This window comes from Anopheles stephensi, chromosome 2 (genome assembly GCF_013141755.1).
Source record: "Anopheles stephensi strain Indian chromosome 2, UCI_ANSTEP_V1.0, whole genome shotgun sequence".
Taxonomy (NCBI): domain Eukaryota; kingdom Metazoa; phylum Arthropoda; class Insecta; order Diptera; family Culicidae; genus Anopheles; species Anopheles stephensi.
Genome location: NC_050202.1, coordinates 52,445,182 through 52,469,770, shown reverse-complemented (window position 1 = coordinate 52,469,770; position 24,589 = coordinate 52,445,182). Strand labels below are relative to the sequence as shown.

Sequence of the window (24,589 nt, the reverse complement as noted above, 5' to 3'; positions counted from 1 at the left end):
GACGGGACCGGAGAGGCTTGTCGCGGTCATGCATCGGCTAATGGTCAGATATGGGACCTGAAAGTCACAGTCCAGAATGCTGCCTGCAAGATCCTGTCCCGCATACTCTTCTGCAGACTTGCGCCCCTTGCTACAGATTTCGTCGGAAGCTACTTAGCTGGAATTGTTGGACCGACTAAAGCTTCACTCTACGGCAGATCCTCCAGAAGTGCCGGGAGCACCAGATCCCCACCTGTTCATCGACTCCAAGGCAGCCGACGATATATCACGACGACAGATCATACGGTAGTGCAGTTTCCTCTTCGAAGCTGGTACGGCTGTTAAGAGCTACTATGGATGGTGTGCAGTGCATGGTGAGAGTGTTGAACATGATGTCGGAATCGGTCGAATCTCATCGGGGACTGAGACAAGGGACTTTCCTGTTTACTGTTCAACAACGCTCTGGAAGATGACATTCGAAGCGAGGACGTCAACAACAAAGGACACGATTTTCAAACGGTCTCTCCAAATCCTTGGATTCGCCGATGCCATTGACATCATCAATTGACAAAATTGACATCAATGCGTCGAAGCGCCGCGATAGAGCACGGCTAGGAAGCAGAGTATTGGTGGACAGTGATGATCTTGAGGTGGTAGAGGAGTTTTGCTACCTTATCACGATCGTAAGTTAGTACATCAACGTAGGCAGCGAAATGTTCAGGGAAATCGTGTCTACTACGGGCTGCACAGCCTCCTAGATCCACAAAACTCCTAAAATGCACGAAACGTTATCGGTAGACGTCTACCGCCTTGGACGTCGAGGTTTCGTGAACGACGAGACTCCTTGTTTATTAAGGTCCCTTAGACGAATAGTCCCTCCAAACGACGAGATCACTTTGTAGCCCAGATTCTTCGCAGCCCTTTCACTCGACGACGCTGCCTCGCTACAAATAAAACCACAATCATTTGCTCTACAATATTTTAGCTTAATTCTACATCAACGTTTAAAAACACATAGCGTGTGTCCATTTTTCAACAGAAATCTTTTATTATTTTTTTAAAAGTTGTTTCATTTTTGTTTTTTTAATGTTTTTTTTTTCTTTCGCCCACTTTCTCTCCCCTCCTCAGCAGTATTATCACCTTAATAAGAAAGTACATTATTTTTGATACAAAAATGTCCGCTTCCTCCCGCTGTCCCTACTTTGCTTTCTCTGCAGCTGCTGATTGCTGCACGGATACAAATTCTTACACTAAAATAATATAATACATCTTACAGTAGCTCTCTCTCTCTCTTCGAGGCCCAATCCTCTCTTATATTAGTTTGATGCATCCTGATCACATCTTTCTTCGTCCTTTTCGTTTTGTAGAAGAGTTAAGGTAATGCTGTAGTAACGCTCTTATTTGTGGATTGTTTTGGGTGGTAGTAACCTTCCATCAATCTTAGTGTATACTCTGTGCCTTTATCTCTATTTCCGGTGCCAGTATAATGTTACGCAGGTCATTGTTGTACTGTACAGTAAATTGTTAAAGAACGAAAAAAAAATAAAAAAATAAGGGCACGCAGCCTCAGAGAAACCAAACCCGGTTTGGTTCATCCCCCTATGCATTTCATTGATTTTGTTGTAAAAAGCTCTAAAATAATAGTAATAAAATATTTAACCCTAGCCCGAGCGCTCTAAAGGACACGGCACGAGAAAGCATTCCACCAACCAGAACCTTAGCCTTAGCCTTAGCAGCAGAGTTGATGATTGATGCTTTATCCGCGTGTGCTTCAGAGAACGCGAGTGTTAGAGGCCCGCCCTTGCACAAACCTTAAACCGAAACTTTGTACTGCTTTTGAGGTGTGTTCTCGTTCGACACAACTGCTTTTGCGCGCCTGATATAGTATATGTTTGTTCGTTTTTAAAATCCTTAACCTTACAGCTCCTCGCGCCAACTTTCACTGAAGAGATCTCTTCCGTTAATGTACCTCGTTTTGCATCATTGATTGATTTTGTACACTTCAATTTTTAAACCGAGCTTTCCTTTGTCTTCTTCAATGGTTTTATGAAAGAGAGTTCGTTTGGCCGTTTGGATGAGCTCTCACTCAACAGCAACAGGGAAAAAAGGACACCCATCAAACAACAACAAACTCCCCTCACTATCTACTGAACCATTCGCTCTTAGTCCCTGGGTTGCACACACAAAAAAATTGAACTGTACAATCAATCCGTCCCACACATCGTCGTTTGGTAAATACTGTTCTGGCAATTTTGCATCTAGATCTATAGACCGTCCTCACACCACCGACATTGGTGTCATTGGGAAAACGAATTCAACTTCTCCACCTAGCTCTTACTCTTATCCGTTATTAAAGAAAACACTCATATTTAACAACAAAACTAAAGCGCGCGATTGTACGTACATGTGTTTATCTCTTTCTGTGATCAGGTATACGCGATTTGTATAGGGGGTGTTGTGTAGTTGGATGCGTTTTACGGATAATCAATCTCACACCTCATAACGTTTGCATTCGAAAAAATAGACTAACTTTGGACTCATTGGATTAGTAAAATGATGGTTTGGTCGGAATCGAATCCGAAGGCTAGGCCCGGAATCAATTTCAGAGTCAGATCCGGAATCGGAATCGTATCCGGAATCAGATCAGGAATCGGATCCGAAATTTGATCTGGAACCGGGTCCGGAATCGAATCTGGAATCGAATCCGGAATTGAGTTTCGGATTCAGTTATCATCAAAATAATCGATTCCGACAACGGTCATTAGATTAGATAAGGTCATCCGATAGAGGATTGCTCCTAAACTATTGTCCTAAAAAATCCTTAACATTAGTCTATCTCTTTGAATGCATACGTTAGATGATCGTCTTTCTCGAACAAGGTTATAAGAATCTTGCCTCAAATCGATTAGTGAACTCAGTCCTGAACGGAAACTTAATCCTTACAGAACTGAGCGCAGTAATCGAAACGTGTCTTTGCCGTCCTTGGCAATGAGTAGATCCTGTGTTCTTTGTTGTAGGTGAGCTTCTGTATACTTTTTATGGATTATCATTCAACGATCACCTTCACATTCCTTAAAGATTCTCCTCTATTGTGTGGCTCACTATCTGTTGTACAATAATGTATTGGTGTGCGATTGCTTTCATATTGAACTTTCAAGTCTATTGCTTTTAAATTCTCCCCAAAAACCATTTGCTCTCCTGCGTGATGGCCTCACACACGCTCGACATGGCAGTGGATTAGATTGTTTTGCTTTTATTGTTTGATTTCATCCAGTCCCGTGCAATACTTTTAACGGATTGTGTTTCGTTCAATTGAATATACAAAACTGTGTATAAAAAATCTCTCGCGAGACCGATTGGAATGGAGGTCCATTTGAGTTGATCTCCTCCCTGTTTGTTGCTTCTTCTAGCTCCTAACTAATACTATTGCTACTGTACAGGTATAGAGTAGTGTGTGCATCCCCCCTTCGTGGTAGAAGCCCAATCAAGGACGATCACATGCTAAGAAAGGGACGACTACTCTCGGGGGGTTTTCTTTTTAAAGCAAGATATTAATAAATGAGTAGTTTCTATTCTCTTCCCTATTTTGTCGCCATATTTGTACAAACTAAATGTTTAACTTAAAAAAAAAACGAACCATCTTTCGGTCTCACATACCGAAATCAACCAAAAGATCAACACATTCAACTTGAATGCCGAAACTTACCCGAGAGAGTTGGGGGGTAGAGGCGTTTCAGGTGCCCAAAGTAACGGAGGGTTCGCTTAGGCCAACCGGGTAATGATCGGTACCTTTCGCCGGATCGTTCCTTGCTGCTGCTGCTGGCGGAGTTGCTGCTGCTGCTGAAAGTGTTGCTGAAAGCTCAACCCCATCACGGTGCCACCGTTGACGGGCGTTACGGTGACGGAATTGTTGCCACTGCCCTGCACTATCGTCGGTTGCCGGCTAGAGATGACGTTCACTAGGCCGGTACCGTTGGCGGATGGCGAAATGGAATAGTTGACGTCGAGCCGGGCACGTTTCGCCGGAGGTTGCTGGTGCTGCTGCTGCCGGTGGTTGTGGTGATGGTGGTTCAGGATTTGCGTTTGCTGGATTAGCTGTGTTTGTTGCTGCTGTTGAAGCGTTTGTTGCTGTTGCTGCTGCTGGGACACGGTGATAATCCCGCCAAGCCGGGTCTGTTGTTGCTGTAGCTGGTTAATGTACAGCGACTCATCTTCATCTTCCAGCGACAGAAGATCCTGCTGGGTGAATTCGAGCGCAAGCGTACTGTCCTTCGAATCTACGTTGATGTTTTCATAAAACTCTGGAACCTAAAACAAACAAAAGCGGAATGCGGAAACCGTTAGCGATAAACTCTTTTGCCCAAAACGCTCGACGGCGGTCCTTACCTCCAGTTCGAAATCACCCGGTTCGCCACCGTCCTCGTCACCATCGATCAACGATTCCGGCGTGTTGATGATGAAGCTTTCCGCATCCACATCGATCGTTTCGTGCTGCTGCTCGATCAGCTCCACATCGTCGGCTTCGTCCTCCTCCTCCCCTTCCTCCTCCTCGTCCTCCTCTTCCGCATCCACCGGCTCCTCGTCCACCTCTTCCGCGTCCACGTCCGACGGACCACCGTCACTCTCGAGATCTTCCTCCACGTCCACATCGTCCTCACCCGTCGAGCCGTGCTTCATCTCGCCCCGCTCGAGCGCTTCCAGATGTTCGGGATGCACCATCGCCCTCCGGATCGCGAGCGGATCCTTGCGCGACCACTTCTGTACCTCCTCGTCCATCTTCAGTATCTTCGCCGGATTCATCGCCCACAAACATCCCTTGCGCTGGCCACCATTTACGGCCGGCTTTTCGATCTTCTCGAAACACTTGTTCAGCGAGAGGTTGTGCCGGACGGAGTTCTTCCAGCCGGTCGGTGCCGTCTTGAAGTACGGGAAGTGTTCGCACATGAAGCTATAGATCTCGGACACGGGCAGCGAACCGGAGCGCGAGTTTTTCAGTGCCATCGCAATCAGGCACGAGTAGGAGTAGGCCGGTTTGGGGAACTCGCTCTCGCCTCCTGCTCCACCTCCCTGCGCACCACCACCACCCTTGGTCGGTTTCGGTTTCGGTCCGGTCGGTGTCATTGCTCGCTGCATCTGTCTTGCGATCATTGTCGTTGGAGAACCGTTGCCACCGTGCGTTATGGTGACCATGCCGCTGGTTGGTTTACCCCCGCCCGACTGTTCCATGATCAGGCTACGATTGAAAGCTTTCGGGCTGGAAGCACCACCGCTGCCAAGCCCAATCCCGTTGCTGCCTACCTTCTGTACGCTCTTGACGTTCTTGTACTGCACGCTGTTGGCGAACGTGAGTGCACCGATACCGTGGGCCAATTTGACGGTATTTCCCTTTCCGAGCCCAACGCCCAGTCCCGGCGATCCGGATGAAGACGTCCGGTGTACTACCGTCGTTTCGCCGATGGTCACATTATTGCCGCTGGCGATAAAGTGATCGCTAGCACTCTTCACCACACCGCCATTCCGTACGATGATCGTTTCCTCCTTCACCGTCGTCATCTGCGAGCTCAGATCCTTGCGCACGTTCTCCACCGGGGTGGAGGGTGCGAGCGACGTGCAGGAGATGGTACCACCGCCCGGATGACTCACGCGGGTGATCTGTGCCAGGCTGGAGATCTTTTTCGGTTCCTGCACCGTTGACACCTTGATCGTGTTCGGTGAGAAGGTAAGATGGCTTTTCCTTTCCTTCGGGCTCGGTAGGGTTGGGTTCGTTCCCGCACCACCGTGCACCGTTGTGTTGAGGTTAATGTTTTGCTTCGGTGACTTGAGCAGCGATTGGGCCGCCACCAGCGCATTCAGCGTGGAGGACGATGAGGTGGAGGAGGCGGACGAGGACGATAGTACGCTACCGTTGGCGAACGGTACCGCGGTGGACGATAGGACGGGCATCACGTAGTTTGGGTTGGCGCAGGTTCCCACATCCGGGTACAGGTCGTTGCTGGCCATGCCGAGGGTGCTGCTGAAGAAGCTGTCGCTATCAAGCGAGCTTGAGTCCAGCTCGAGCGAGGGCAGATCGTAGTTCATCAGCGAGACGAACTCGTTCACGCCGCCCACCACTGTCGTCACTTCCGATTTGATGTCGATGTCGAGCATGTCCTGCATCGAGTCGGTGATGTAGAGGTCCGACATTGGGGTCTGAAAGGCAAAGAAGCGAAACAATTGTAAGTAAGACCATTTGGGGGCTCATGTGAAGGGCATCAGACCATCTATTTTAACGGAAAATTTGAAATGAGCTAGAATTGCATCCAACTTGCATTATCTTTCAGTCTAGCCAGTCAGGCCCCACACTTCTTCGTAGAGGATGTACAAGCAACCATAGAAAATTTATTGCATAGCAGCTACGTTGGTGAGTGTGAGCGTGAGTCACAACCCAACAGCCTTCTCATCTCACTGGCTCGCAACAAAGCAACCCTGGCACTTCCAACAATCTCGTTTTCCCATCGCACATCGGTCCGCCACCAAGGGTTGATTTTACTTGCATTGGTGTGTGCGCTGCGCGAGCGAGAACAAACAAAGGGAGAATCGTGTTGGGAAAAAGTACAGTCGATTCAAAAGGGATCGTTGTAAAAGCGTGACAACAACAGCACGCAGGATAGCACCGACCCAAGTTGAGCGGGAAAATGTGTTCAGTGTTTAAAAAAGCCGCACACACACCCTGTGCTGGAAAAGGAAGCGAACGACTGCGAAGGGATAAAATGCACAATAAAAAGGATGATAGATAATTTTTCGTTTCCCTCCTCACGGTGCCGCCGACCATTACCCGCTCTCTCTGTGTATGCAAGTTGTTGAAAACCAGCAGGGGAATAGGGAAAACTGGAACCCTCGCTCTGCAACATGGCCCCTTCTTTCAAATTGTACGTTCTTGTGGCGTATTTCGCTACGCACGGAAATTCTAGCTGAAGAGAATTAGCTGCAGAGCAGGAAAAAATCCCTCACAGCACACAGCAGGCAACACACCCGGACCCTGGGCTAAGAAGGGGAAACACAGAAAAGGGATCGCAGCAATCCAGCAGCAGCAGCAACAACAAAAAAGGGACCCTCTTCTCCCTCTTTCGGTTGTGCGAGCGAGCAGGAAAGAAAAACGCCCTGCAGCATAACCGCGATGGGCGAGCGAGCGAGTGAGCCGATCTCTGAAATGAGCGAGACAAGCAGCAACTGAAGCCGGCCGGCTGCGCGGCATCCGACAAACAAACGCAACAAAATATGCTACACCAGGCCGCAGCAGCAGCATAATACACACAGCAGCAGAAAACGCGCGCGCGTTCAGGGCAGAAGGAGAAACCACGAAAGTACAGTCACGTCAAAAGTTGTGCCCGAGCATGCTGAACAACTGGTGCGCTCTTTTTGGCCGTTTCGCAGCGCCCTGTGCAACTCTCGCTCGCTCGTTCGCATTCAAGCGCGAGTGTGTGTGTGTGGGGGGGTTGGCTTTTTTGTTGTTGTTGCGTTGCGTCTCTCACCCCCACGTTGTTGCACCCCCTTTCTTCTCAAGCAAGGCACAAACAAAACAGTTGTGTTATGTTGCTTGCCCGTTTCGCGGCCAAAGTTGAAGATGATGGATATTATGGGATGTTCTTACTAATGCGAAACACACACACAGGCACACACAGCTTGTAGGGGTGAAACATGGTCGAAAGGGGAGAGCGTTCCAACCAAGGTGTATTTCCCCCCAGGGTGGGTGGGTGCTGGATATCCACAACACCAAAGCAAAATGGGGTTTGTGTGCGAGAGGAGCGCGACAAATCTTGAATAGTTTGCGCGGTTTCCAAGAACGTTGCTAAGGGTGCTTTGGTTGTGGTGTTGGTGGTGGTTAGTTCGCTGCCCTCTAAGATGAGGTTCAAATGAAAACAATTCTACCACCAACCATGCAACCTCCGATGCTGGCTGGAGTCGCGCGCAATTTGACCATCCTGAACCGGAGGACCTCTGACATGGTTTTGGGACGTTGAAATTCATTTTTTTCTTGCAGTGCTGGATTTTAAATACTATCTGGACCTGTATCCTCCAACGAAGCACTGGATATCGAGTTACGCAGGAATAATCAAGTCAAGGAAGCTAGAATTAGCAGGACCTCTCGAAGTTGTAAGGCCTCAGTCTCAAGAAGACTTAACATTTATTCAAGATTAGCTAGCGTATAAGAAAATGGTATCACAAGGGTGATGTAGATAACGGGGAATGACACATACATACAGGCAATCAGACTTCAACAACAACAACCACGAAATTCGCGCGCAATCTTTGATGACACACAACACTGGGGGTGCGCGCTCGAACGAGACAGCACCGACCGTGTGTGTTGGTGTATTGCGTTTGCATCACATGCAACATCATAAAAGCAAGCAAGAAACAACCAACCAACAAACAAATCCCCCCCTCCAGGAACGCATGTTGACAGTGGGACAACATAGACAGCGCGACGAAGACGATGATAACGGAGCGAAACGGAGCGTTTAAATTTTTGGCGCGAAAACCGTTTGTCAAACCGGTGTGTGTTGAGTATTCCGTCAGACTTGGAAGGTGAAAATATTGTAATTTACTGTAGACAAAGTAGGCCAACTACCAACCCACAAACTATCAAAGTAGCCATTTTGGACAGATCGATCTCAAATAACACTTTACAAGCAGAGATCGTTTGCTGGAAACGGTTCTTTCAATAACTAACCAACTTTCCTAAGTTATCATCAGTATATGAGAAGTCCTTAATATGGTTTGTTTTTCTACTAAGTTTAACGTGTACAAAAACGCCAAAAAAAATGTGCAAGTCTAGAAAACACCGACACAGGATGTAGCCACAGAATGCGAAATGTTTGAAAACTGATACAAGAAATCAAAACATCCCGTGCTGTCACCGGTATTTGTGTGCCCAAAGAGAGAGAGGAAGTCGCGACCGCTGTCTCTGGAGCTGGGGCTTGTGCTGATGTTGCGCTGCTGCTGCTGCTAATCACATTTCAAACTCAATCGAGTTACGGAAACTTCATTCCCGGGATTCATGGGGAGGAGATCCATGACAGGGCAAGCAGCGAGAGAGAAGAGTTGCGAGAAGAGGGAAAAATACTATCAAGTTTCGTCTTTTGGGGCGGATGTTGTACGCTCCCCAACAACATCGCCGGGGTTCGGTTTTTTATTAGCAAATCTAATGAATTGACTCAGAATTCCGTCAGACGATAGGGACCGTTCCCTTCCGGGCACACACAAACACATGGATGTAGTGTGTTGACAGTGAAATTAACAAGTTTGCATGCTCGGCTCCAGCGTTCTCGCGCACTCTTCATATTGGGAGGCAAAAGACGATTTTTTTGCATGACTTTGGATAGATTAAAACATTGTGAGTGGATGACATATTTCCGCACTGAAAATGTACTTCGCATGGAGATTGCGAGCAATTTCTCAATGCCCTTCAATATTTCACATAGTTGTGAAACATGAAATCTTGATTCCTTATAAGAGGACCAAGTACCGTGCAGGGACCTCCCGAGCTGTGTGTATCGTTTACTTCCAGAAACTTGGCAGTTTTTACGTAACGGGACATACATTTTGTGAGCTCAAAAATACTTCGTTAAAAATATGTTTCCCCAGCAGCAATAAGGCAAAAGGTGCTGCTACTGACGTGGGATATTACTGAAAGTTCCCGCTTAAACACATCGCACCACAAACTTTCTCCCCATAATCGGGGACATTGCGGGCATCTGGCAGAGTTTCGCGCCAAAAAACCAGTGTGTTGCTGTGTTTCTTGCCCTCTTCTGTCACCCCCCCAAAAAAAAGGGGGGGGGGGGGAGACCAACACTTACGCAAGAACAGCCCCAACGCTGAGGATGGATCCAACCGCAGGGGGGAGATCGGCGAGAAGGAAAATAAAAAGAACAAGATGCTCCTTCAGCACTTTCTCGCAGCATATTTTGCGCGCGCTTTTTGTCTTGACGATTGGCCGTGGAGCAGACGGAGCGCGACAGAGATACCTCTCTTGCTCCGGTTTCTTCCTGGAGCAAGCGCTTCTGATCCGAAGGGAATAATGTGCAGATCCACATTGCAGTATGAATGATGATGATTGCACCACAGACACACACACAGAACATGATCAGCGCATAAAGGCCACCATCGCGCAACTTCAATTATTTTAAGAATCGTGCGTGAGAACACGACGAGATATCGCGCGGTGAAGTGGCGAGATGTTTTGCTCCTGGTGCTTCTTTACGGGGGCTCACCACCATCACCAAAATCCCGTACCAGCCAGCCCCCACTTCTCGAAACCTCCAAGAATGAAAAAGCGCGCCAAACCGAGCCGGTCATTACTCCCGCGTCCGGCGTGAGATGTTGTTTATTTGTCGCTCGCTGCAATGTTGTGTTTGTCGTGTTGTGCCGACTGGCTCACCCACCCTCTCTCTCTGTATAATATCTAAGTAACGGTACTACAGAGACACATACAAAAAAGCAAATTTGAATATGAATCATACAACTCCGATTTAAATTATGCAATAGAATATACGGCGACATTCACTTGAAGTTGAATGGGGGATTTTTGGGAATGCTTCTGTGCTTCTGTGCGCTGCTAACTGAGAGGGTTAAGCAGGAAAGATGAGAGTAATCTTAAGCACTTAAATCATCAATCAACGCACGAGAAATACGTAGAATCGTTCGATGTGAGAGAGAGAGAGAGAGGGTACGAAGAAGGAACGTTTACTTCCTCTATAAACGCGTCTCACTCCACACACCCAGAGATATTTGTTAAGTGGAAATATCTAATAATAATTTTCTCCCCATGGAAACGACCCATATGCAGGGGAAGTAGCGCACTAATCACATCTCTCCAGTGCTCTTGGCTCTCTGCACTCTTCTACGAAAATATTGTTTCTGTTCGGTCGGATTTCCGCAGGAAGCAGGAACACATCTTTGAAGTGTCAAGATTTTAAAGTAAAACAAATAAACTGTGCTTCAGTATGTCGCATACAGTAGCAATTCTCAAAGGTGAGCTTACCTAACTTTCCTACCCGCTAACACATCTAGTGTGCATGAACATCGTCAAGCAACACACACACCAAGTCATCATCTGCCCTATCCTTTCTTCCCGATCATAACACGATCGACGAATATGTTCAACCTGCTTGGCTTGAATGTGAGGAACCGGCAAAAAGGCAAAGGCTCACACCGAAAGTGAGGGGAATGTGACAGATGCTTCGGCGGTGTTGTAATGACGACAAGTGAATCCCCTTCTTTAGAAACTTACACACTGTGCACTCTACACGGAGCACGGGGTACGATGTACGATCATCAGCCAGCCAGCTCTCTGTGCCTTTTCCTTCCTGGCAGCAGCGAGACAAAACGGGCACGTGCCCGGAACATCGGCTACCACACTACACCCCACCCCATCTTCTTTTCCGATCGTCAGCTCAGCCATGTATGTACGGCGACGTCCGTGTACCATCTGCCACACAAGATCCATAATAAGAATATGGGGTAGAAAAAAATGATACGATCGTGTAGCCCCGCTTTTCAAGCTACCAGATCCTTGGAAGCAAGAAGACGGAGTTAAGAAGCAGAAAAAGGGAAAAAAATAAACTGATCATCGATTAGCGTGGCACCACCACTGGTGTTGATTAATTACAGTAACAGTCAGGACTAAGTTATTGTTTTGTTGAGTTTTACAGTAAAGGAGAAAGGGAGCTCCTTATTTTTTCTTTGCAGCACTTAGATGAAGATGTAGGTAAAGACGAGGATAGCACCGAGGACATCATGATCAGATATCACAATGATCCACTTTTAGTCCAGGCTGATGAAAGAAGTTACAGCATTCTTGAGGCCTTTAGTCTCCACACTATTTGTGCAGGTCAAAATTTGTTTCTCCATATTTTGGAATGGTTTAGGCCTATTCCGTCACAGCATGCGCAAGTTTCCATGATATGATTGCAAAGCTCCACAACGAACTGAGTAATTGAAAAGTTCGAGTTTATGGATCCGAACCTTGTAGAAGTATTGAAAGCAGAAGTCTCAATATCGCATAATAGTGTGGACTTATTGTATAGTCCGTCATTATATATAGTTGGGACTTGTTCAACATCCACAGAGATCCTCACGTAAAACAATGTTAAGAGTTTGTTTACTTCGTTTCGTTGCAGGAATCCAGACTCCACGATGTTGCTCTAGTTCGGGTGCAGAACTACTTTATTAAACACTTGTACCCTTCCTGTCGACCTTGTTCTCCCATCATGGCTCGTTAGCTCTCAACCCTCTTGTTTTATTAAGGATGCACCAAACACAAGTCAACTACATACTACTAACAGGGTAAAGAACGATCGTTTCTTTGTTTTACACACCCATGATTATCACGAGCACATCCCCGGTAGGAAGGGATCGCGAGACAACGCGCCAACCAATAAAACATATGCTTCTATGCTCCGAAAGGCAAGAAATATTGGGTGTCCTCGCGAGTGCCCGCGCGCGTGAGAATTGAATTATAACCACGGTTCGAATCTCTTCACTCTTGCGCTTCAACACGCACTGCACTTGTGGCGGTAGAAAATAGTAATGGGGAGAGGAAAACGAGTATGTGTGTTTGTGTGGGAAAATTTGTAAAAATCACCCAAACGCAACACAACGCTCTACAATCCATCCAAGCGCAGTAGAGTTCTGCTTGTTGCTCTAGACGAGGTAAAAAAGGGCTGGGAAAAATGGTCACAGTCAATCAACTGTGGCGCGGCGGGCGCCCGCGGTTCACACGAGGAACTGCGCTCTCTTGGTAAGGTGGGCGATGATGTTTGGGTTTCGTTTGGAGGAGCTTCAAGGTAGTTTCGTTGGGGTGTTGTTTTGCCCATTTCACTTGTTCGAAACGCTTCAAAGCATGACGATTGTAATTGTTAAAGGCCAGTGATAAAAAGAGTTGATGATTGATTTGAAGGCGAGTTGAACTGGATTTTGACTGGAAGAATTATTCACACCAAAAATTGATATTTTACGATTTTCCGGTTACAACAGACACCCTCTTCTTATTTAAATTTAAAAGTTTACCTATCCTTCCCACAACTGTTTGTTCAGTGTTCGTCCCCCTATGCTTCTCTCTCCTCTTGTGACAAGTCATTTTTCATCCTACGAAAGGACGACAAATTCAATCTGCTCACACAGGAATTGTTGCAATTGAAGCCTGTACAAGTAACCTTCCGTGCGAATGAATCACCCCGTAACCGGCGACCAGCAAAATACACACACATCTATCTTCCCTTCGCCCGTTTTATCCTTTCAAATCCCACCTCGCTCTATCTACTTCCTAACTCCCAACTCCCCAAAAACACCTCTCATTTTGAGAGAATCCTCAATCAGGAAAACCCGGCAAACTGTGTGTGGACACACTGCTTTTCGCCGGTATTTGCTGCCTGAGGAAGCCTAAACACGCATGCGCACACCTCGACCAGTTTCCTCGCACAGCGTTTCCCGGCGTCAAAATGAAACTAGCATGAAGGCGGGAAAACTTCCACTACACACCGGAAGCAAATATGTCCGCCTCGCCGGTTTCAACTCTCTCCACACTCCAACACCAACCACAGACATATTGGGGATGTTATAAAATAGATTAAATTTCATCCGGCTTTTTTCATATTGCAGCGAGAGAGAAAGAGAGGGAGAGATCGAGGGATTTTATCAAGTAATGTATAGAATTTTCAACGGGAAATTAATTATAACTTTTTATTAATAATTTCGAAAAAGAAAACATTACATGTAAAGCAATCAAGCATCGATTTAGCCGCTTTTTCTCTAATTTAATTTAAATCCACTTTTATCCGGCTAGAATTTTCCGGGAAACGTTTTCCCGCCTCGTGGCAAAAGTGAAAGTAATTGATGATTTTTCAAAATAAATTTCCCCCATTTTTCTCTCTCTCTCTCCTCGCGCTCTTCCACAATTCTACCCCGTTTACTTCGGTGCCATTCGTCACACTGTAAAGGCAGGCAAAGCGAAATTGGCGCCCAGTTTAATTCCTTGAAGAGCGCAAACTCCAACCAACATCACATGATGGCATGACGTTGGGGAGGGAATAGGTAGGTAACGGTGTACCAGAAGAATGCATGCTCTATTATCGATCGATTTGGATTGTTCTCTCGCTGGAAAAAGGGAATTCACCACTCCGAGTGGCGGGAAATCTGAACGCTTTTTTCATCTATCAGCAATACCTTCGCGGATCTTTCATCATGGAACTGTGACGGTTGTTCCGGCGGAGGAGATTTGTTTGGGGAATCCGGATTTAAAATGCCGGAGACACGGCGGGGGCCGTCTTGATGGCCACAGTGGGCCAACCTGGGTATAGTAGCGCGAATTCTAAAACGGAAAGGAATCTCGTGTCACTTCCGGAAACTACCAGGCGCGCATAAGAAATGATTGGTTTCTTGGAGCCGGGTGCTAAAGGGTCGACACACGACTCCACATTCTCCCCCCCTCACAGTAAGGATATTCTTTACCCTCCCAGACACTGGAATTCAAAAAGAGAGAGAGAGAGAGACAGACCAAGAAAAAAGGGAACCCCACACGAGCCCCCGATATATTCTAGTGCGCATGCGGCACGTGGACATTTGTCGGTTTTTTGCCGGCTCCTTTTTTCACCCCAATTTCCCTGCTTCCGAGCCGACAACAAACCCGGTCGTCCTTAAAAGCGTTTCCACTTGTCGAGCACTGGCAGCGCCAGGAATTTGTGCCCCTATTTTTCAACCCCCCATCAAAATGATTTCACTTGCCTGGGGCAGAAAAGCAAGGGAAAGGGTGTGCGTGCGCTTGCAGAAGCTCGATCGAACGATACACACCAGGAACAAGTTGGGTCTTACTGAGCACCAACGACGATGAGGGGACTCTCAACATGCACTTCGTCCAGTTGCGATAGGGAATGTAACAGTTGAAGGTTGAAGGAGTAGGAAACACCTTTGCAGTACAAATAGTTACAAAATAAAACACATGTGTCCGATAGTACAATCTGCGCGCCTACATCAACAACAACAACAAGGGGATCGAGTCGTCGAGCCGCGGACAAAAAAAGGCGGGAAAAACGAACCCGGCAAAAGGAGAGAAAGCAGTTTCTTCTGTGCTCTGCTACTACGAAAACCTTCCCCGAGACGGAGATATGCAACGAAACATCCTAATATGCCAGGACGATTGTTTCAACGGGCGTTCTCGTGTGCTGCCAGCCTGATATTTCGTAGCAGACGAACTCTTTTCTTTTGCCGAGGCGCGAGACAAATGACGCTCGCTCTCCTCGTGTGGGGGCCGTGCTGCTGTGACCCATGCGGCTTTTGCCAATATTTAAATACAGCGTGTGATTTCGTCCCACGGTGGTGGCGCTCAACGAGGATGCAACGGTGACGACTAATAGCGCGGGAAAATGTCGCTCGAAGGTTATGGAGATCTTTTTTATGTGTACAAGGAGTTAAATTCATCTCAGTTGTTTGAAATCATTCTCAGATTAATTCTACCGACAGTCATTTAAATACACGCTTTTTAATAATTAGATTTCCTTAACATGAAATAGATAGAATAGACATAAAACTTCATCCTTTTAACAGAGTTAAATGCAAAACAAGGTCAAAATTGGACTGGTTTGAAAGTCTAAAATAAAATGAAAACTACTATGCATGTGACGTGAAGGACAGCTGAGTAGCGCCACCAAATATTTTAAAATCGTAAAATTGAGGTTATGGTGACGATTTTTAACGAATGGACTTACTTTTTTGGGAAAATCTAATTAAAGATGTTGGGAACACGACATTGGATCATGGGATCAGTCGTGAAATCGATTTGGAGTATTTTGAAACAATGATGAAAATTTGATTTTATTTTCACAATTTTTTGGTTTTTTATTCGACGATTTTTAACGTTTAAAAAAAGGATCTTGAAGAAATTGGTTTAGAAAGTTAAGGTGCTGATGATACTTTTTCCAAATTTTGGCTTGATTATACCTAGTAGAAGTATCGAAAGCAATAGATTGTAATTCGTTCGTTCCATCGCTGTATACGCCCAAATGTATGCAATCTGTTGTGCGATTCGTTCCATATTTGCTTCATGGAAGTGCTAATTGATATTAAAGTCACGAAATCTTCAGCAAAAAAAAACAGCTCAAGCTGATTTCCGTCCCAAAAACTAAAAACAAGGAAATGGACCTTAAAAATACAAAATGCCGAAAAAAAACTTATCTCACAAACCTTGATGATAATTTTGCGTGTTAAAACTAAAATTACTTCCATAAAACCATAAAACGCTGCTGCTGGCCACAACCAAAAAGGGAAGACAAGAGGTGTGAAAAAAGGATTACACACACCTTCGAAGTTGCCCTTTTGATTTTTCCTTTCTTCTTCTGGATGTGTGTTGCGAAAGGAAAAAAGGGCCAACCCCAGAACAAAAAGCTCTTCCGAGAAAAGAAAGCAAAAGCGCCAATAATCGCACTTGAGCAGCAGCAGCAGCCGTAATCAGTTTGCAGGTAACACCTCAAGCGCAACAACATAACCTTCACCAAATTCTCGATGCAATTAGTCAATGTTTCTTCTTGGTGGGCTGGCCGGCCGGGTGTGTCCCCTTTTAGATTTGGGAGTCCGTTGCTTTTCTCCGTTTTCTGTGTCGTTCCATCGATCAACTAATTGTGCACAAATGTTTGCCTGTTGTTTTTTTTATTTTCGATTGCTGCAATCTTAAGGTGTTGTGTGAGGAGATCTTCTGTGAGCATCAGGGCACGATCATCAGCGGGGAGTTGGAAGATCCGTTTTCCCAACAGAGCACTACAGAACAACAGCAGTATAGATCACTGGCAATATTTTTGTACAGCATCATGCTGATCTCCTTCTTGCTCCGGTGGCATGGGTCAAGAATCGTCCATAAAAATCTTCCCGCCCGAAACACAGCACCTTTACGTGTGCGCCTCACTCTCTCGGCAAACCTACACAAAAACACACTTCAAGATCCCTCTCCGAAACCAAAAAACCGGTTCCTATCCCGGGGTTTCCTTTCGTTCGTAAAAGTTGGGCATTGAAATCGTTTCTTCTACCAGTGCGGCGAATGGGGGGGGGGCGCATCTTCTTGTCCACCACCAGAATATCTCGTCTCTTATATTGTGGGTGATATTCTTCTGCCAGATTGGTTTCTTGGTTGGTTGTGGAGACCTCTCTTGACTACTAGCAGACACCATCTACTAGATCTCCCCCCCTCAGTTCTTCCACCCTCACAGATCAGCAGCATGATGAGCAACTTCTTCATGTGCCTTTGCCATAACCGCAGCAGAACGCGGGAATAATGCTGAGAAGAGCAGCAAAGGCAGAATTGGAAGGAAAATATTTCACACGGCAAACCGCACAAGACACAACACAGGAAGACCTTTTGTAGGAAGAGAACGAGAGGGATGAACGGAGAAAACCCCTGTCGACCGTTCGGAATGGCTGGGTAGAACAGGCCACAACGGGCTGGTAGAGGTCCCACCAGCACTTCATTCTGTTCTCGTTCTCTTTCGATCCCTCTCTCTATCTCTCTCTCTCTCTCTGTCTCTCGCTCGCATTACCTTTACACAACCCTATTCCATTATTGTGCTTTCGTTTGCCCTTTCCTGGGTTGGGACGGAAAGCATAAAACTTTACCATCCATCCCTCACCCATGTTCTACCTTCCCCGCTGCGGGCTGTGTCCCTCTTATTCCGCCGCTTGCTTCCCTGAGACCCGTAGAGGATCGTCATCATCCCGGGGCGCAGAAGAACGGATCGGCACACCGAAAAGTGTTACGGCAGATTGGAGTAGTAGCTGTACGAAGGACGGAGTTACCCCCGGGCGAGGTAGCACGGTACGACGAGGTATGTTTTTATGTGCCTCTGCCTTTTCTCTTCCTGCTTCGCGCTCCGTTGCGTTCGTTGCAATGATCTCCTTGGCTTTTGGGAGTACAACACGCTCAAGCTCTGTGGCGAGTGTTTTTAATGTTGTTTTTCGCTTGCCCGGTTTTCCTTCGCCAGCGTTTGGGTTGCTAACGAGAGATTGGGTGTATCTTTTCTTTTTTCCTTCTTTATTCTGCTTTTACACATCTTGCAAAGCTTTCGTAGGTTCTTGGCTTTTGTCTGCTTACGGATCGAACGATGCCAAAGCGTACAGTGATTGCGGCATGTGGGCACAGATGTACTAAGAAATGAGGCACAAGTAAAATTGTTACACACGCTGAAGGGGTTTTTGTTATCCCCGGTGGAGAACAAAGCGAACGAATCTACCGGTCGCTGCTAACTTAAGTGATCAGTTGAGGGTTTTTTTTTGTTTGGATGCCTGCAAGTCTGAGACCATCGAGAGTCTAAGGGCTTCGAAAATGAGTTGTAATGATTAACTAAAGCTCCAAAAGACTGGAGCCAAGAGCTTTAGAATCGTCGTAAGATATTACTAAAAATACTAAAATATATTTAGAACTCTATCACACTTTGAGTTCTTTGTCCGAGTAAATGGAAGGCAAAACGCGGAACGTTCATTGCCGCCATAAAACAACGGCACAAGATTAGTGGATGGCGTAAGATATGTAAATTAGAAAAGCCACAAAAGCAGCCAACCCATCCACCAACTACGGGAAATAATTAAATACTCTAAACATAGAAAAACACATTCATTCCGAGCTCTAAGATAGCGATCTTCAACCCGGTAGAGCTTCCTACAGATCCATACTCCATAGATAGTTGCTCCCTCAAGCAACAAAAAACCCATCCGAACAAAGAGAGAAGGAACAAGAAATGTAGAACTATTCAATTCTGACCGTCCGTCCGGCTTTCCACCTAGAAACTCTGGACCTGGTGGTGGATGAAGCCTCCTATTTTGTGATCTCGTATGGCTTAAGGTGAGCCACCCCGAGAGAATGATTTTAGCGCCGTCGTGATCTCCATCTTTTGCTATGGTCGCGGCCGGGAGGGTGGCAGCCCAATAAAAGGGTTTAAAGTTGCCGCAATCACCATGCGAGATGATTTTTCTCCGCTATCCCCACCAATACCACTAAAGCTCCTCAAGTTCTGAGCCGCGAGTCATGCTGAGGTTAAAGTTTTACCAAAGTGAAGGAAGCGATCTTGAGGAGCTCAGAATGTGGTTGGGACAATGGACCTGGAACTACCTAGAACGGACTTTAAGAAGGTTCTTCCTCTTACAACTCATGCCGTGTATGCTTATTTATGTTCTCAAAATGTGCAATAAAGGGATGACATTGAGCAGTAAAAGGAGCGCCTGGCGCTTTCCCTTTGAAATCAATATGCTGCACAGATTTTGACTTACTGTCACACACCCCATATGATCATCGGTGCGCTTTCGTATTCGCATGCTTTCGTAAGGCATAAATTATTGAGCTGCTAAAATATTCCTAATAGTTTTATTGGTGCCGATCGCACTCGCACCCTGTTGCTTTTCCGCTCTACCTCTCTCAGAGTCCCTTGCATTTCTTCCCAAGGTTCGTCCCAAATCCGGATTGGTTGCAATAAAGATCCTGGTTTTTTTCCATAACACCACCAGAACCATTCTGGACTGGGTGTGTTTTCTTCTCCGCCAAACCCATATTGCCCAAGAATGCACCCGAAATAAAGATTTATGATGGCTCCGCGGGGAGGAAGGAGAGTCCCAGTTGTAAAAATGTGTTATTGTCTCATCTTCTTTTTTTCCCCTATCTTACAACCATTCCTTCCTTCTACTAGGTCACCAGGGGACCGGGGAGGGGTAAGCAAACACAAGGACATCGGAGAACAGAGAACGCTGGTAACACCGAAAGCCCTGAAGATCTTCCCGTGTCCTTTCACTCTTGCCGCTATTCCGCTTCACACACCACGAAAACTGACCTTACTCTGGACTGATTTTCTAATGTTTCCCCCTCCACTGTGGATTGGTGTGAGTTTGAGGACAGAAATTGCCCTTGGGAAAGAGGAGATTTAAAAACAAAATAAATACATTCCACACTCATACCAACCGGGGTACACAGTATAAAAGATCCTAATGCATTTATGAAGTCGAAAGGAAGTTGTGAAGGGTAGCAACGGAACGATCGGGGCTTCTAGGTAGACAGAGAGAGTCATGCATTCTCTTACCTGGGAAGTATTAAATCCCCTTCGACAAGAATACGCGTTGACAGTCAACCAACTAACCAACAATAACAAAAAAAAACCTCCGAATGTGCGTAAAAATCAAGTTAAACCCGATCGTCATTCATGGGAAGCAGAGATTTCCTTCCCGACTTTCAGCTCTCGTTTTTTTATTTTTTATTAAACGCCTTTCACGTCCTCCAGGGGAAGTCTCTCGGGAAGAAGGTAGGTAGAAGAGTTTTTCTTTTTCGGGGTGAAATACCGATGCCGTTGACCTACATTTTGGCCGGTAAAATATTCACACACACACACATAGGTTCTGGGTGTTTAAATGAAGGTGATAATGATGGTCAGCGCGCGTGAGCGAAGATCGCTATTTTGGTCAACTTTTTTTTGGCAATTCTGACAGATTTTGACGCATGTGAATTTTTCCAGGGATTCACAGCACACAATCGAACGATGTCCATCGAGCAGGCAGACTTAAATCGACATTGACTACAAATATATGTCGATCTTGTACGAAATTAAGTGTACACCCTTGGAATAGTAATCAGTATATCCCGTCGGAGCGCCGTTTCCTTCGAGTTATTCGAGCAGACAACAAGCGGGCAAATGGCAGTAGTATGGACCTGAAATAGGCCGCAATGTCCTTGTGTGTCTCAGCGTCGTACATATCTGATCATTCTCCCGACTACTCGACCCGTTTGCTGTTTTCAGGGCCACCACACCGCGCGCAAGAACCTCCCCACGGGAGCAAAAAAAGCGCGGGAAAACTGAACAATCGCATCGATTGTTGCTGGCCGGACGAGAAATTCTTTAACTTCCCTTCTTCCTCTTCATGGCTGGAGGTTTTGTACGGTAAAGAGCAACATCAATATCGATTAAATTGCGCTCACAACAACACAGATCAAGCGGCCCGATTCTCCAGACGACCAGCTCCAGATACCAGACTCGAGGTCTGTGTGTGGAAGGCCAGCGTAAAAAAAGGCGCGCGCTCGCATATTCTCATGTGTCTTTAAGTACAAAACAACAAAAAACGTGATCAGGAGCATTCTTCTTTCTCTTCTTGGGGGCAAGATGTGAGTTCAACTGTGAGGCAGCCGCTGCCTGATGTTGGACCAGAGACACGATGCCGGATGACGATCGGTGGTGGGGGGGGGGGGCATATGGGCGAATTTAAAACTCCACCACCCCACCAAAGGAGAGGACAGGAAGACGCAGCCGTTCCACGAAACCTTCCCCCCAAAAGGGGTTGGTGGGAGGGGGTTTGTGGGGAGCACGCATTCATCGGCGATGATTATCTTTCATTCTCTCTCTGGTCTCTGGTTCTTCATTTTGCCCGTATGGTTACATTTTCGCGCGAAATCGCACAGTCCTCGAAGGAAGGAATTTGCTGCGGTCGGTGGTCTGCTGCTGTCTTGTTCCCTTGGAGGACGAACGGTCAGGAGACACGTTTTTCGCTGCCACCGTACAACATCTGTTGGATGTGTATCGGGCGTGCGTTTCATCGCTCTAGTAGAGAGGAATCCAGGCGAATTAACATGTGTGTGGCATAAGCGGTTTTTTTTCTATGGACCTCTTCCGGAGAACCTTTATGTTCACCTTAAAACACCACGTGCGTTCGGCAAACATTTGCGTGAAACATTAGAGAGAACCCGCCGCCGCACGAAACAATACAACACATACACACACACGCACAGGCAGCGTACCGGCATTTTGGCCTTGAACTGTGCCGCGTGAGCCGTTTCACACCGGTTCATTCAAACAGCGATTTCTCATCTCACCATTCTCATAGCCCTTTTACTACTTGCTCGTCTGACCGCCGGGGTGATCCGCGGGGGTTTGTGGTCTAATCAATGACTGGGCAGGCTGTGCTGTTCGCGCGGGATGATGAGATGGAAACAGATCGAGCCATCATCATTCGCATCTCATTTCCGGTTGTTCGGCGTGTGATAACAACAAAGCAGGCGATGGCGATATGTTCGGTTTGTTTCAGTGTATTCCAATGCGCTCTGTGACATGAGCGATGGGTGAACGATGGTATCGCTCCTTCTCGCTTCTCACTCATAACTCGCTCGCACCGTCCTGCTCGCCCCAGATGCAAGTGACATTCGCAGTAGGAAAGAAAAAAACGCATGACAACAATTTCAGCCTACAACAAATAAAACACCCGGCAATCTCGCAAAAACGATTAAAAAGCAACGCAGCACCACTTTCGCAGAATCGGAAACGATTAAAAAGTGCGGGCAGATGTTCGAATGTGTTGAGGTCACAGCGCTCATATGCACATATGCGGGTTTACACGACCGTAAAGAAAAAACGACACAAACATCTGCCGGGGAATCTGCAGGTTCGGCTCCTCAATCGCTCTTTTTGGCTGTTTTTTTTTCCTGTTCCCTTTAAACATCATACACCGGTTAGGTATTTTAACTTCATACTACTTACAGTGTATTTGCTCAGCGCGTCGTGGAATCCCGTTGTTGTGTCGTCCAGGTCATACATTTTGGAGCCTTTTTTTTTCTGTCTCGCGGTAATAACAACAATACGCACACAAACTCACTCGTTTCTGGTAGTAAATTCTTTTGCCGGTGGTTTGTATCTTAGATCCGCGCGACTGCTGCAGAACACACTTTAGCACACACACACGCAGGGCGATGACACACCGGTTAGCGCGCGCTGAAGGGATAAATCCGTGCACAGTAGATAGAATCGAATTCACCGAGGCTAGCGAACTGTTCTACCCATAGCTGTTGGTTCACTGAGCAATTCTGGTCGTGTCACGGTAGTACGCATAGTACGATTACCCAAAACCGTAAGCACCGGAAAAGGCGGTCGAAATAAATGCTCGTTACAGCCGGAAACGGAGACACAACAATTCACACATCCATAACCATGGGCTTGCCGGTTCCAGGAAACGCGTGCACACACGAAGAAACGTAGAATAAAAACAACACACCGAAATGGCAGGCGGCGATATAAACAAAACAGGAAGGAAAAGGGTTTTCCCTCTTCTTAACGGTGCTCCTGTTTCTTTTACCGGATAGTTCTTTCGTTCGCGCGCTGCTGCACCGTGTTGTTGCGAACGTTCTGCGCGCGCTCTCGACAGTTAATAAACGTCGGTGCGTGTTCGTACCTACTCCAGACGTACCCTTCGGTGTGAGTTGTACACGATTCGCCGTCGCTTTTCTCTCTCGCTCTCTACTCCACACGCACACACTCGAACTCGCTTACGTCGAGACGAGTGAGTGCGATGTTGTGTTGGTGTCGTCCGGTCGTCTCGCTCGATGAGACTTTTGGCGGAATTTTTCTTCTCACTCGCTGATACAGTTATCACTCTCACTATAATTCACTGTTGTTTCACTTTTCACAAAAAAAATCCGACTGATATTCTGCCACGCACTCAAACACTCAACCCCAAACGGCAACTGCAGTGTTGTGCCTGTGCTACACACTTTACCCACAACGACACGACACCCCACAGAGCTCGCATGCAATGTGAGCCTTCCGCTCACTATAGTGGAATCCCGTGGAACAAAGAACGAGTGAGCCGCCGTTCAAAATGGCCGTCCGCACTCGTCGTTTTCTCACCGAGCTCTGGAGTCATCGAGCGCAACCGGCAAATCGAGGGGTTTTTCGGTACACACACGTCCACTGGCCCCAACTTACCGTCGGCGATAGGTACACCGGCACAAACCGCCTCACTGAAAGCTAGCGGCGGGATGCTACAATCACTGGAAGTACGATAATTTAAGCGTAGAAAATTTTGCGAGGGAAAAGCTAAACCGGAGCTAACCGTGCCAGTGAGCCGATTGTGTCATTTAAAATGTGTCGGTTACGTATCGTGTCGGTGTGTGCGTAAGTGCGTTCTGAGCGGGAATCAGTTAGCACACGCACACCGATGCGTTTTGTTTGAAAACAGATTTTTTTCATCGGTACAGGGTGTGCTAACCGGTAGCCTGTGCTATGGAGAGTTTGGAGAGTAGTACTTTAACTCGGAAGGAAAGAAAATTAATTCGACGCAGAGTGGTGAATATGAAGCGAATTGTTAAAAGAAAGTAATTGTTCAGGAGAACATTTAATACACAACGATTAAACGAACGAGAAGCGATTGGATTATCCTTTTATGTGTAAAGTCGAAATCAAACGTTCGTTTGCATATACCAAACCATCATCCGCCGGATCCGTTCCATGCAAACGGTGAGCAGAATAAGCGGCCCTATGCACGTGGTCTATAGATAGCCTTGTATATAGAGCGTCATATTAGGGATCTTCTTTAGATTCTCCATTCTTTACTGAAGAGGTGTAACAGTGAAGATATCTGAACAATCGAAGTTTAAAAGACTTTGGAAACCAAGAACTCTTCCTGGTCGCACGTTCTTTGATAACAACAGGGGTTTGAAACTACTAGTTCAAGTTGTTATATTCACCCATAAAGATGCGGAGGTCTTCACACTGCTATCCTGATAAGGATATATTCAAGTCAAGCAATCCAGTAATAATGGTAGACTAACACCGTTGTAAAGCCGTAAAGC

At 46.5% G+C, this 24,589-nt stretch overlaps 1 protein-coding gene across 1 annotated transcript; it reads right to left on the bottom strand.

The window, feature by feature from the left end:
• Positions 1–1,057: 1,057 nt before the first annotated feature.
• LOC118502697 lies at positions 1,058–23,934 on the bottom strand. The gene is made up of 3 exons (XM_036035217.1): positions 22,503–23,934; positions 4,366–6,168; positions 1,058–4,287 (listed from the first exon to the last, which is right to left on the bottom strand). Exons 1-3 carry the CDS (start codon positions 22,557–22,559, stop codon positions 3,742–3,744), a joined length of 2,406 nt encoding a protein of 801 aa, XP_035891110.1. The 5' UTR covers positions 22,560–23,934; the 3' UTR covers positions 1,058–3,741.
• Between the last annotated feature and the right edge of the window lie 655 nt (positions 23,935–24,589).

Bases quoted from the DNA above. Each gene is read 5' to 3' on its own strand.
- LOC118502697 (XM_036035217.1), bottom strand. From the start codon at position 22,559: ATGTATGACCTGGACGACACAACAACGGGATTCCACGACGCGCTGAGC. The intron at 6,169-22,502 runs GTAAGTAGTATG...TTTGCCTTTCAG, and splicing joins ACGCGCTGAGCAAATACACT to ACCCCAATGTCGGACCTCTA. The intron at 4,288-4,365 runs GTAAGGACCGCC...TGTTTGTTTTAG, and splicing joins CGGGTGATTTCGAACTGGAG to GTTCCAGAGTTTTATGAAAA.